Here is a 14,368-nt window from a genome sequence, read left to right on the forward strand (position 1 = left end):
GAGGGGCACGGTGGTCAGTGTAAATCCCCCACGGCCGTGCCCTCCCAGGACACCCTGACGGGGCTGCGGCGCCGCCGGGCCGCGACCCCTCGGGGAAAGCTCCGAGCATCCCGCGGCGGCCGGGCGGGGCTCCCGGGCCGGGCCCCCGGCGCCGCCCGGGCGGGGCGGAGCGGGGCGTTCCCGGGGGCCGCTTCCGCCCGTGCCGGGAGGGCGGCGCGGCGGGGGCAGCGGCAGGATGCTGAGCCCGCGGGAGCGCGGCGCCGAGCTGGCCCGCTTCTACACCGTGACGGAGCCGCGCCGCCACCCCCGCGGCCACACCGTCTACAAGGTCACGGCGCGGGTGAGTCGGCGGCCGCCGCCCAGCCCCTCGCCCCCGCGGCTCCCCGCGCCCGGCCTGCGCCGCCGCCGGGCTGTGCAGCCGCCGCTGCGAGCCCTGTCGGGGACACGGGGGGGAGCGACGAAGGGTGGGTGGCACACGGCGGCCCCTCCCCAGCCGAGCCCTGCAAACTTGTCGCCTCGAAACGTTGTCACGGCCTCAGACGCGCTTTGAGTTAACTCTCGATTTCCTTGCTGTTGCAGATTAAAACCAAGCAGCTCCTTCTCTTTCCCCCGCTCTTCTCCCCGGCTCTCGTGGGTAGGTTGCGTGGGGCTCTGGGCCAGCCGGGCCTAGCACGGGAAGCAGGAGAGCTGCTGCAGATGTTGGCAGAGCTGCTGCGGTGCTGGCTTTGCTGAAAGCTCCCGCTGTTCTCCTAGGGAAATTCCTTGCTTTCTTTTCTCTTCCACTTTCCTATTAAACCAGAAGAGGGAGGCGAGTAAGTAAATACATGGAAATAGGCTCAAGAGGAGTGGCAGTTTAGCTCACAGGTACGGTGGGATGTATTGAAAGCATCTGAAAGTATCACATAGAGACAGTTTCTTTAAATGACCCGTGACCTCGTAGTTACTGCAGCTGTAGACACCCTGCCTGTGAGAACAAGGTGTACTTATAAGCACCCTCCTCTTAATTCAAAGAATACAGCATTCTGTAAATGTGTAGAGATTGTGATGTCAGGTTGTTAGCCTAAGATCAGTTTGTATGACTTGTAAAATTAAAAATTAAAAAAAAAATTGTCATCTATCTATCTATCTAATCTATCTATCTCTCCAAATTGACCTAACACAAATGTGTGACAAATATGTTTAAACTGTTCTTTTTAGTCCAATAGAATTTAGTATTTGTGATGAGGGAAAAAAAGAGTTGCTTTTTCTTAAGATGCTGTAGTTTAAAAAGCCTTTCCTGAAATAGATGCAGAGAGGAAAACAGTGCCATCACATCTTTCTGTAGTTGCTCTTGATGGCCCAAGTGTGTGTATGTACTAAAAAGTTGTGTCAGTGAAATAAGGACTATAGGAATGAGCCAAGACTTCTGCTGCTTATTTTGCTCTGGTGCGTTGTTCTTATTGGCTAAAGCCAGTTAAATTTTTCTGTGATGTATTGGTTTCTGTAGAATTGTTCAAAATCAAGTTGTGGCTAACTAGTTGGGGATGTCATTCTCTCATCTTGTCCCGTAAACTGTGGGTGCTCTGGTGCCTTTCCAAGGGAGGCAGGGCAGAATCAGGTGGTGTGTTTGATTTAGCACAGAGCAAGGAGCTGATCAGTCTGTGAGCTGTCCAAATTCAATTCACCAACTGGAGATCATTAGTTCTTTACAGTGTTTTGATAGCTAAAATCTTCAATGTGAAAAATATTTAATTTGTTTTTGATTGAAGGGTTCTTTGGACTCACAAGTACAAAAATGGAAATAACTTCTGTTTCAGCAGGGCTCTATCTGTAGTAGTAGTTGAAGTGAGGATTTGGGAAATGGAATAAAATGATTTAAAAAGGATTCAGTGTACTTATCCAGTAGCCTTTCTGTTTCTTCCCTCCTAGTCCTCCCTCCTGTTCCTGTGGTGATCTGGCTCCATGGTTGATATCACAGCACTCCAGCTGTATTTGCTGAGCTGATGCTCAGCTGCTTTGGGGGACCGCCAGGAAAAAAGTGGGGTGCACCTTCCCATTGTTCATTCTGGCTGAGATCTAGGGTAGTCAGTATGTGTCAGTGGAGATTTGTGGTTCCTTAGCATGGTGTGTGAGTGAATCCTTTGTGAAATGAAGTTAAAGGAACTTTCTGTTTCAGTGAAATGTAGATAAATAATCATGCGTGAGAAGGCACTTGTTTACTGTGTCCTAAACATCTGGCCCAAAGCATAATTACTCAGGCAGTCTCTTCTAAGTGCTAAGGGGGGGATCTATCATTATGGCAACTTTTTTTTTTAAAGTTTTGTTTGTATAGCAGAGAATATATATTTCCTTTACTTGTAAACTATAACATAATTGTAAATGCAGACAAGATTAAATGAATATTGGCTTTTTAATACCCATTTCCAAATGCTAAGAAACAGATATATTAGCAAGTTGTGATATGAGGAGTGTTCTTAAATGATACCTGAAAATATAGGCCATTAATACCAGTTTCGAGAATTTGGAAGATTACAATTATTCATGATAATTAAAATTCTTGTGAGTTATGTTGGATATCTGTAGGTCAGATGAGGAATGGGATAATCTGAAATACTTTTCTTGATGTTGATGATCCTTGTAGGATCTCTGTTTTCAGAGTCTAGTGCAGTAATTACATATTGCTTAGCTCATTGGTGGGTATCCTAATGATATTTTTGAAAATAGGTTAAAGTTGCTTTTGTTACGTATTTGTAGAAGGAACTGACTGCATTGATCCTTGTGGAAGAATTAAAAAAAGGACATGGAAAATTTAGGAGGTTAGGTCATCTTTGCCAAGTCTCTAGGTTGACTATAGGTTGGATGGAAAGGGCAGATCTCTTCTGAGATTGACTTTCAGAAAAGGATATGAAGAACAAAGTAGGACAGCACATAAATTATTACAACTGACTTAAAGTTGGCATGGGTGGGAGATATAGAAGGCGGTGTAACATAAGAACAAGTGTGAAACAGGGCCTCTGGGTTTTATTCCAGATTCTTACTAACTGGCTGGGTAATTACTCATCTCTCTGGGTCTCCTTCTGCCCATCTGGTAACTTACCTAGCTGCCAAAACTGTTGCAAGGCTTTAACTAAAGGTGAACTGCAAAGCAGAGCAGTTGGTGTCTGCCCTTTGGTGTTCTCTGTGATGTGTAGCCATGCCTGTGATATTTTCTTCCCCCAGCTGTACAGACTCCTTGCATCAAGCACGCCAGCTATTAGAAAAGGAGGTTAGAATTATTTCACCAATTGTACTTATGAACTGCCTGGTAGTGAATGAAAGAGCAACAGCCACCAAGGTTAACGTTTGGTAAAGTTGCCAAATGTTAGATTACCCAAGAGTGAGGAAAAGTTGAGAAAGGTTTTATTTTTTTATCTTATCAATGTAGACTACGCTGGAAGAAGAGGACTTTGGTGTGCAAGGTGAGAGAAAGAACACAGAGCCGTGAAGGAAAATGTTTCAGGTCTTTTGGGAGATTGCTAGAGAAAGAAATGCTTCTCTTTTCCATCTTGTCTCCTCCAGAATGTGGGAGAGATGAGTGGCTGGGCTAGTAAACGGATGGTAGAAAATCTGGGAGGCTTTGGCAGGAATTCTGGCAAAATGGAAGGGAGGAAGAGAGCTAAGTTTGTGGGAAATAAGAGGTATGCTGTTGTCACTTAGCAAGAAGAAAGTGTGGATTTGGTGGCTTCCATCTCAGAGAATCAGCTGCATGGTGCTGGCGGTGATGGTGTGGGAGTCTCTGGGGTGCAGGAGCTGTGGGCTCCCTGCACTTCCTTACATGCATCACCTCTTCAGGGTATCAATTATTCCGGGGTGTGTCGCTGAAGACAGTCCCAGTTGGATTAAGAGTGTCCTATTTTGCTTTAGCTAACAATAGACTAATTATTTTGTTAAACAGCTTTGGCTCTTATGATGAAGGATATACTGACTTGCACAAGATAATTGCAGTTATGAATTAAAGATGTGTCTGTTTGGTTTGTGTGTTTGTGGGGATGCGCTCTTGCTGCTGCTTAGAAGACCAGTACAAAACTTTGATTGCAAAGGCTTTTGTGATCAATATTTATTTAAAGAAAAAAACCATCTTGATGAAATACAGCCTTCTCTATGGTGTGCAGCCAAGCCTGATTTTCAGTGCAATTTTCCCCTGGATAAAGTCATTTATAATTAATTAGGCCAAGAGATTTTAAGGAGAAACAAATACACAAGGATAGTCAGACATGTCTGCGCTCTGGTGATTGCAAGTAAAGTGGAAATACTGGCTTGCTAAATACAAATCCTCACATTCTCAGTGAGGTTGTGTACAGTTTATATTAAGCCAAGTAGCCTTAGTGAGCTCCTCTTATTGGAAGTAATGTGATCCTACAATGAATTAATAGGAAGAGACTGGAAAGATGATAGGAGATGTGCCCTACGTAGCTTTGTTTTGAGAGATGCCTTTTGTGCCATTCTGCCTAGAATGTACATCTGTCTTTGTGTGATCATGACTGACTGCTGCTGAAATCCCTCACTGTGATGTCTTTGGGTATTAGACTTCTCTAAAACTGAATGAAAACTTTGAGTGCACTGTTTGCCTTTTTCCCAGATTTTTCTCTTTAGCAACAAATCATTGTATGTTACTCTTTAACTTCCAAACTGAAAATCCAAGGACTTACGTGGTTTCATTTTTGTTTTGCTTTTCAGATTGTTTCAAGAAAAAATCCAGAAGATGTCCAGGAGGTAACAGTTTTAACTTGTGCAAATGTCTTTATGTATCACACTATGCCTTTTGAAGAATCTTTGATATAATTTAGCAGTTTCTGTGTGTTTTGTAATTGAGCTAACAATTTTCGTAAGTTTCCATTTGTCTTTAGCTTTCACAGTTAAAAGTAGTAGCTAGTGTAACATGATGCATTTCATCCCTCAGTGATGAATGGTGACTTGAAACAAAGTCTTAGTGAGTAGGGTGTCTTTTGATGACAAAACTGCTTTGATAACTTTACAAGTTCTTTTCTCGGGGCTGGAATTGGCAAATTGATGGTTACTTATCTCCTACTGGTAAAATTAGAGATCAGTCCACAATTCAAGTCTTAGGTCTCAGCTGTAGGTACTCCTTTCCTCTTTAACCAATACTTCACTGAAAAGCCTACACCATTACTGTCTGTTAGTGAAGAGGGAGAATGGAGCAGTCTAGGAGTTGCTGAGAGAGATTAGACTGCAAGTCATGTGTATTATGCTTATCACTCTAAGGATCCTTTAGTATTTTCCAGTGATATACTTCAACAAAACTTTAGAATTGCTTATTCTTTACCTCTTCTGAAAAGTGTATGAATAAGGGTCTGCTCTGTTTTTGTGCCTCTTAAATACCTGAAAAGTCTTTCACAGGAGTCATTTATTGAGAGAGAAAAATACACCATGTGTGCATTGTGGATTATTTTTTTCTTTTTAATTAAGATACTTTTTTCCTCCCTCCTCTTGATTTTTATTTTTTTTTCTGGACAAATAACTTGACATGGTTACTGTTATACTATGTATCTGCAAAATCTTGCCTCAGAAACGCAACCTTATGGCTTTCAGACACTGTGTAACACATGCATATGTTCAGTTTCTGGCACAGTCTCTTACTACAGTTGAGGAGAACCCGCATAGCAAATGAAAGAGGAGCTCATAACTGAATTCATTGCATCTCTGTGTATGAAACATGAGTTACTGATTAGTGGCTTGGCAGAGGTGAGAATTGGCTAATACATCTGACACCCCTTTACTGCATTCTTCTTTGAAATCTTGAGAGTCAGGCAAGCGTGAGCATTTGTGCTTTTTGCATTTTTTAAAAATCTCTAGGAGATTAAAATAACCTATCAGAGATGATCATGGATCTGGTTTAGAACTGCATTACTGTAGTCTGTAGCTTGATGTTCGCCTTTTCCAGAGAGAATCCTGAATTGAACCTACCCATGAGCACATTCTGCCATTACCTTAATCTTCATTTATGAGGAAAAGCACTTTATAAGAGCTGCTGCTCCATTCATCAGAAAAATATATTGTAAGTGTCTTTTAGCTAGCGTATTGCATGAATATCTGTTAAGTAGTTTTGACACAATAGCAAAACCATATCTTTCAGTTGTTGCTTTGATTTGTGGCTGTAGGTTGGCAAGCAGAGTTTCACATGCTCTAGACAATAAGAGGACAAAAATATGAGATGAACAACTTGATAGTTGTCCTTTTCCACCCTGCATTGTACCATATTAATTATTCTGCATGTGATAGCATGTTAGGTGTGGGATGATTCTGTTATAAGCATTATTTGAATAAAGCTGGTGATTACAAGGAATATCCTAGATGGTAGTTGCCATGAGGGGGAACTGTAGTCAGAAACCCCCATATGTTGAGAGCTTTTCTGTTACATGGCCTCTTAAGTAAAAAAAGAACTGTAGGCAGCCTTTGGAAGAGAAAGAATATGCCCCTAACCTGCTCCCACTGAAAATAAATTTACCTCAGTTTTCCAGAATGCTCAGTGAGGAATTCAATGGGTGATTTTGTACACACAACCACCCCTTTGCTTTAGAATTTGTCTCATGCAACCTGCTTCCCACATCCATGTAGGACCACTTAGCTGTGCCTGCCTCCTCCTCCAGGTGTCTCTTAATGCCACTGCTGTGATGTTAACACATTCTTTACATATGTACAGCTGCTCATAAGGCTGTGTGCTGTGACCTCAACTCCACTTGCCAGTTTTCTGTCACATCTTTTGGCTGCCCTTTGGGATACAAGTCTTTACTGCAGCAGCTCTCCCACTGCAGCCAGGTACAGCTCAATGTAATCCCAGCTGTTGTTGGGGCAGGAGGGAAGAGAGCCTTGTAAGGGCTTCCTTCTCAGAGAATTAAAGTGATCAACATGAGGTTTTGTGTGTGGGTGTTAGTAGTGCAGAAAGGCCAGGTGACTTATCCTCAATGTCCTTGCTTCTGATGGTGGCAATGTGATGTGTAAGGCAATTGCATGTAGGATAGTCCTGTGGTTTTTTTTTCCTTTTCTTTTAGGAGAAAGGCTTATTCATTGTGGAACAGATGAGTTGCATGAGTTAATAGAGATCTACTGGCTCTTGCCATGACAAGCACCTTATTGCATTACAAGGCTAACATATGTTTTATGATATACTTGCTGTGCTTCGTTGGTCCTCAAAGTACAGTGTGTCCTTCCTCCAAATCTAATTTCTGATGAGGATGTGAGAGTGGGAACTTTGCTAACTTTGCTGTACCACATGCATGCAAAGGCATGTTTTCCATGAGCCTCTGAAAGGTTTTAGAATAACCTTGACTGCTTTTGCTATGCAAGTTATTTAGGGATATTTATTTTTTTCCTCTTGACTATTGAGTGATCAATTGCAGCAGTGAAAAATGATGCTTTTTTAGTGGACTGAAATCTCATGCTCTTATTTTCTGGCAGCTTTTCATGTTGGCTCCAAGTACTGACAATACAGTAACTTAATGTTTAAAGAATTCACCATCTTAAGCAATTTTGTGTTCTATATGTGCACTGCTCAAGAAGTGCTAATCATCCACTCTCTGGCTATTGGATTAGATAAAAGTATAGCATTGAAAATTTGTTATTTCTGATAGCAAAATGACTAGTTTGCCTCCTAGAGATTCCTCACCTGTGTTACACTGCACTGAGTACCAGTTGTAATTAAGTCATGAAAATGTGTGCCAATAAGGGAGTCTGAATAAGGACTGCTGGTTCCAGTATAGCTAAATTTATAAGGTGGGTAGGGTGTTGCCACACTAAAGCTTTGCATATCCACTGTTAACAATCACCTAATATCTGCATCATTCTGTAGGAAGGACTTGCATCTGCTGGAACTTAGAAGGCCTCTGATTGCAGTATTAAAAAAAAAAAACACCACAAAAATGCTCTAAATCTAAACCTTTTGCTTAGCTGTAAATCTGGTTTGCTTGAAAAAAATTCCAACTTTTTCAATTATGATTGCTCATGAGAAGACAGCCTGGTAAATCATTCAGAAATATGTGGAATATTTAAAGTTGTGGTTAGTTGTATTAAATTATTTGAGACATTTGACTCCTGCAGTTGTGGAATCAACTGCTGAATGCATGCACTCTCTCCCTAGTTTTTTCCCTTCTGTTCTACTTAATCACTTTACATTAGTGTAGAGGTTTATTTTGATGGCTTAGTGAGTCTGACCAAAAATGAGGTCAGGATATAAAAAAAATCTCTGTTAATATCTTTTCATCCTGATAACAAATCCAGTAGCAGTCAAGTGTAAATTTTATTGTTTACTTCTTTCATTGGTTTGATTTTCCTACTGGGTTCTTTTCCTTTCTTGAATGGAAAAAATGGGATGGAAGAAGGATAAAGTAGATACCTGATTGGGAGATGACTACTTTCTGGAAAGGTTAGATCAGGAATAGCTGGTGTAGTGAACCAGTGGCATCTTTTTATTGCAAAGATGGAGTTTTTATCTAGATTACAAAAGGAACTCTTTTTTTTTTTTTTTTTTTTTAATGTTATTACAAAAAATATTTAAGATGTGGGGCTTGCATTTACATTTGATCAACACTTTGCACACACAACTTAGGAGCTGTTTTGTAGTCCTGGGTGCTTAATGTACCATCCCTAAAAATCCCTTGCTTGTATGGATTTCTCTTCCCTGGTTTTCTCTTTTACTGTTGTGTCTCTTCCCCACACCTGCAGCTGCACCAGGCACAGTGTGCAGTTGAATGTTGGATAGTGCAACACTCCTGTTTAGCATTTTTTCCTCCTCTACTGGCTCCCTGTATAGGTCTGGATTTGAGTGACTGAAGCAGTGCTGTCTTTGCCCTCCTTTCAGCTTTTACTCAGTTTTTTTCTGTGCACTATAGTGTTGTTAGCCAAAATGCAGGCTGGGGACAGATAATGACCTTTTTTTTAATGCTTTTTACAGGTGACAGTTCAGACTGTATATATTTGTTAAACAAATTTGCTGAAGTTAGTGGTCTGATGTGATTAAACCAGTGTATTTGTGGTGTGATGTAATATAAACAATGAACCTCATTAATACTTCTCTCTGGTTTCTCTGCTTCAGATAGTCGTTTGGAAGAGATACAGTGACTTTAAGAAACTGCACAAAGATCTTTGGCAAATTCATAAAAACCTATGCAGACACACAGAGCTCTTTCCACCTTTTGCCAAAGCAATAGTGTTTGGTAAGCATAATTTCCTCCTGACCTGCTGAAATTCTTTGATCACTCAGTATCTATAAATACATCTCGTTTTGTTGCTGGATGGAAAATTTTCCTTGTGCTTTTACTACATAACTTGATAAATTTCTTTATTTTTGTAATGTATAAGAGTTATTTATGTTCTTGCCTCCATGTTAGACATAGTAGCTGAGATATTCATTGATGTCTATGTTCTGTATCTTTACAACATACATTCTCTATTTTCAGGAGCATAAAGTCTATATTAGCTTTGTGAACAGCACTTGAACAGCAAAAAAAATATTTTATATATGAGCTGTCTGTTTTTTAGTGATGAACTGTATTAAAGTATTAAGTGGTTGTTACTGAAAAGAAAATAAACTATGGGAATTTAAATGCAATTGTCAGTTTTATCTAGCTAGGCTTTTGAGATCAGTTTTACATGCTTCACCAAAACAATCTGCAAGAGGAGAAACGGGTGACAAAAAGGAATTAGCTCTTACCAGTCTTAACTGGTGTCTGGTTTTTGTGTTTATTGCCATACATGTTTTTGCGTGGTTTGGATGTGTTGTGCATGTGTGGACAGTATTTGATCTGTATCTAATGCTGATTTTTGCAGGTTTTCTTTCTGTGGTATTTTTTAGCAATGTTGGGAAGTCATCTAGAGGCTATTTTCCCAAATTTTCTGTGTGTCTCAGATTGATTATGTTCTAGCATCCAGCATGTTTCACATTTGTTGGCCTGCATCTATGAAGCTGAATCCTGATGCAGATTTTGTGCAGAGCTGGGTGGAATTCCTGATTTAAATTGTATTTCACATTAGCCAAACTGTACCCAAGTTTTATGTAATTTTATTTTTGTTGAGTTATGAAATTGTAAGTGGGTTAAGTTTTGGTGCTATGTCAGAGCATAGACAATAATGGTAAATAAAACATGTAGTATTGATTTCATTCTGAGATTATTTTAAGTCTGATTTACAGAATAGAGTTCTTACTGGACAAATTATTTACAAAGCTAGTATTTGCACAGCATAATTTAATTTTAGGTAGAAGATATTATAGCTATTCATAGGGGAGAAAAGAGAGGGGTAAAAGAAAATCAGGGTGGAAGAGAGTATGGGTGTCTAATATCTTAAATAATTAAAAATTGCTATAAATGCAAATTAACTGTTTTTGCACTAGCTCTGGTTGCAAGGGAAGAATTGAGTGAAATCCCTTCTGAAAAACATTCTTCTTCTATTGTATTTAGTGAACAAAAGTGACTGAAATGTGCATTGTGAGAGAAGGAAATCCACAGAAACATTCAATGCAGTTATTTATCTAAAAGCTTTTTGAAATTAAACCTAGACGAAAACAAACCCCACTACATTTAAATGAAACTGAGACACAGAAGAATGCAGAAAAGTAAAGGAGGTAATGCAAAAACAAATTTTAAATGATTGGTACATGGCTGAAAGGAATAGCCCTGACTCTCCGATTTAAGAATTGTTTTTGTATTTACAACATAAGATTTTACTTTGTATCCTTCCATGGCAATTCTACACATAGTAACTGCTGTATGATTTATTTTAAATTACAATAAAAATTCTAAGGTTGTTTTTTTTGAGAGGAAAAATACAATCTTTGTAGATTACAAGGTTTTGATAAACTCGTTTTCAGTCTCATTCTGTTGCTGATGACCTGCAAGGTCCATCTCTCTGAAGATCTTTTGTTTCCGTGCTGCTTTGATGGACCATTTCTACAGTGTTGCTTCCCTGTGGTGATGTTACTATTGTTGCAGCTTTTAGCCTAGTTTCTAATTAAACTTGTGAGTAGAATTGCTGGCAACTGGTGGTTTTTTCTTTTTTTTTTTTTTTGGATACCTGTTCTTTGAATAATCTATGTACCTATTGTTTGCAGGGGGTGCAAAATGAACACTGGTGGTTCTGACAGTTGAACTTAGTTGTAGAAGTGTTAAACCTGAGGAGCATCTCCAGTTCAGCATTCAAAGTTTCAGGAGATGGTGTGGAGAACTGAGATGTATTTAAAAACAAATGTGTCATGCTGTGCTTCCATATTTCATGCAACCAAAGACTTGCCACAAAGTGTGTATTTTTATGCTGTTGTAGTAGGGCTGCTTGTATCAAAGCAGAAAACTTGCTGTGGGTGGGAAAAAGAAATCATGTGACTTTCTCTGTACTTCACTTGGAACGTTTTCCACTTGTTTTATGGGAAAAAGCTTAGTGAACTTGGTCATGAAAATCTAAAATGCCCTAACATATCCAGCTGCTAAAATTATGATATCTGTATCTGGCGCATTATTACTGTCCTATCCTAGTATGCATCAGCATAATTTTCTTCAGTGCTTTCAAGCTACTTCTTTTTTGTTGTTGTTTTTGGACACTTATAAATATTTCCATATGCTGACCATACATGGCATTTTACCAAAATATGGATAAATCTGTGTGTGTTATATCTAGCAACTGCAGAAATGTATAAAAACTGCTACACCCCCCAACCCACCAAAAAAGAAACAAAACCCCCCAGATATTGATAACTTGATGGCAGTGAGTCAGAAAGATGATTTACATTATAAAGCTCACATAAGGATGCCCTTTGTATTTGAAGACACTGAATGAAGTATTTATTAATTTGGTGTTGTCTACAGTAGGAAGTGTTGTGAGAAACTAACTGAAACATGAACACACACTTTGCTGGGTGTTTAGTTGTTCAGATCTGCTCCACAAAATTGACTGTGGATTCTTTTTACAGGAATTTATGTTTGGTTTTTATGTAAATAGGAAATTTTGAATGGATCATTGCTGGAGGAGTAACAGTTGTGTCCTATGCTAAAGTTGTAGTTGACATTTCTTGAAAATATCACAAAGATGTGATGCCTATAGTGAAGTTTGTGTATGTCTGAGAATTGTAAAGACTAGCAGAAATAATGTTAATTTAGATGGAAAATGACATCCTGATAGAAATGTTTGAAGAGTCAGCTGACTGTGTAGGCACTTTGAGCATTTTCTTAAGTGAAAATGAAAGTGTTGAGCAATACAACATTGCTTGAAAGTACAAAAAAAGAAGGAAGAAGGACTTAGGGTCGCCTGGAAATTAAACTGCCAGCAAGATGCCAGGAGGTCTGTGAACTGAACCAGTACTGAATCATGTTCTTCCTTCCCCTCAAGCCCTCTAGTTCTAGAGCCAGTTTTCCTGATAGTGTATCATGATGCTAGTGGGCTGGAAAATGCAACAGTGACTAATGTTTCAGCAGCTCTGTTCAAACATGTATTTTTATTGTTTTTAGCTCAGCTTCCTGAGAAACTAAAGCTTGTGTAATTGTGCTGTTAGAAAGTCATACCCCTTACTGATGTGGCTAATATCAGCTAAATTTGAGAGTGGAGGTGCTTGCAAATGTAATTACACTTCTGCAAAGTCTGTGAAATGGCACCAGAGTAAGAAGAGAGCATGTGTTTTGGTGCTGCTGAGGGCCAGGCAGGCTCAGCTCATACCTGAGGTTTGCAGCTGCCTGGCAGTCAGTGAATGCACACTGGTCAGCCTGGCAGGGCTGGTCTGTCCTATCTGGTACCCCATGAGAAGATGTGGATAAGGAAAAATAGTTTTTGAATCTGATTAAATGAAACACTGAGATATTCTTGAGAAATGAGGAAAAACATTTTACAGAATTTATTTCTTGCTAAAGTTTTCTGTTTCTGGTATTGTTAGGTGTTTACTTCTTCACAATTGATTTCTACTGCATTGTAACAGCGTTTGTGTGAATTTGTTGGTTCATTTAGCTGGCCCATGCTGCTGTGCTTTGCTGAGGGAAGTTGTTTTCTTTCCATGATGTCCAATTTTGCATGGAATGAACCAAGAGCCCTAATGCACCCCCAGTGTTGCTCTGAAGACTTAGGAAGTTTGGTGAGCAGTTTAATAGGGCCTGATTTCAATGTTGCCACTCACCGTGGTAGCATTGCTTTTGCCTTCTTTCTGCTTGCTTGTTGCTCACTCTTTTGTGCAGCTGAAACGGCAGGGTGAGCAAGGCACGAAACCAGTCCAGCTGAAAATTAGCCCAATGATGTCTTTTCTTTTCTTTCATGGGAAAAATAAGCTCCAAAAGCTTTGTTTGTGATCTTGTGAGTATGTATGTGTCTTTTTAGTTTTATTTTCTTTTTTCTGATACCGCATGGGCAGGAGCTATTTACTTGAAGAATTTCTGGAAAGAATCCTGCTTTGATACTTTCTTCAGGGATTATTTTTTTGCTTGCTCTAAGTATAAATGAATTTTGCTTTTGTATTCAATGTTTCTTTTGTCCTCTTCAAAGGTTAATGCCACAGAGCTGTCACAGGTGGTTCTTATTTTTCTGGTCATGCTGTTATAGCAGTACTGTTTCTTGAACTTGTCTTCCCAGTCCTTTTTTCCCCTCTGTATAGCTGTTGCAATATATGTTCTATTCTCCTCCAATTATTACTGTTAACCTCTGCCCTTTTTCTTTTGTAAACTTGTAACTATTTCAACAACAAAGTGATGTTGATATAAAAAGCTAAAATAAGTTGCGTGCAATTGTGAAGGATGTGAATTTAAGGTAGCAATCCAAGGTTTTTCTCCTGAGAAGCAAATCTCTTCAGGTGAACTGTGGGATTGTTTTTTAAGTATGTTTTTTCTAATTGGAATGTTTTGGGTGCTGGGTAGAGAAAAAGGAAGGTTCATACATTTTAGTAAATGAGCTGCTTCCCAGCTCTGTTTACCTCTTGAGTCCAGAAGGAGATGAGACCCTGTCTGCATGGAGCTACTTCAGAGGAAAGCTTCAGTGCCTGGTAGCAGGGCTTCACCATCTCCCCTACACTTTGTCTCCTCCATAAATGGCACCTTGGAATTGAAGATCTGTTTGTGGGCTTTTAGCAATACTTTGTTTACTACCCGCTCGTATTGTGTTTTCTTGAGAATACGTGAAGATTGCTCAGCTCCTTACAGGATTTGGGCCGTAATCAAGGCTGACACTGACTGGCATATTGTCAAATTGTGCATGTATCATTTATTGTCAGATAACACTGGACATGCGTTAGTGTCTCTTGGCTAATCAAGAGTGTTGCCTCACATATTCTTACGATGAGAGGGCGAAGGATCCTTGTCGTAGCTGCCAGCTTTCATCATCCGAGCGGATTGCAGAAGACGGGACTCTAGGGACAATTGAGAATAGGAAGTTT

At 39.8% G+C, this 14,368-nt stretch overlaps 1 protein-coding gene across 1 annotated transcript in view; it reads left to right on the forward strand.

Moving 5' to 3' along the window:
- Positions 1 to 177: 177 nt before the first annotated feature.
- RPS6KC1 (ribosomal protein S6 kinase C1) overlaps positions 178 to 14,368 on the forward strand; it is an 82,770-nt gene continuing 68,579 nt past the window's right edge. The window contains exons 1-3 of the mRNA XM_056488237.1: positions 178 to 340; positions 4,696 to 4,731; positions 9,068 to 9,188. Of these exons, the coding sequence (XP_056344212.1) occupies positions 236 to 340; positions 4,696 to 4,731; positions 9,068 to 9,188 (262 nt within the window). The 5' untranslated portion in view covers positions 178 to 235. The remainder of the gene's footprint in view (positions 341 to 4,695; positions 4,732 to 9,067; positions 9,189 to 14,368) is intronic.

The sequence above is a fragment of the Oenanthe melanoleuca genome, chromosome 3, assembly GCF_029582105.1.
Source record: "Oenanthe melanoleuca isolate GR-GAL-2019-014 chromosome 3, OMel1.0, whole genome shotgun sequence".
In the NCBI taxonomy this organism is placed as follows: Eukaryota; Metazoa; Chordata; class Aves; order Passeriformes; family Muscicapidae; genus Oenanthe; species Oenanthe melanoleuca.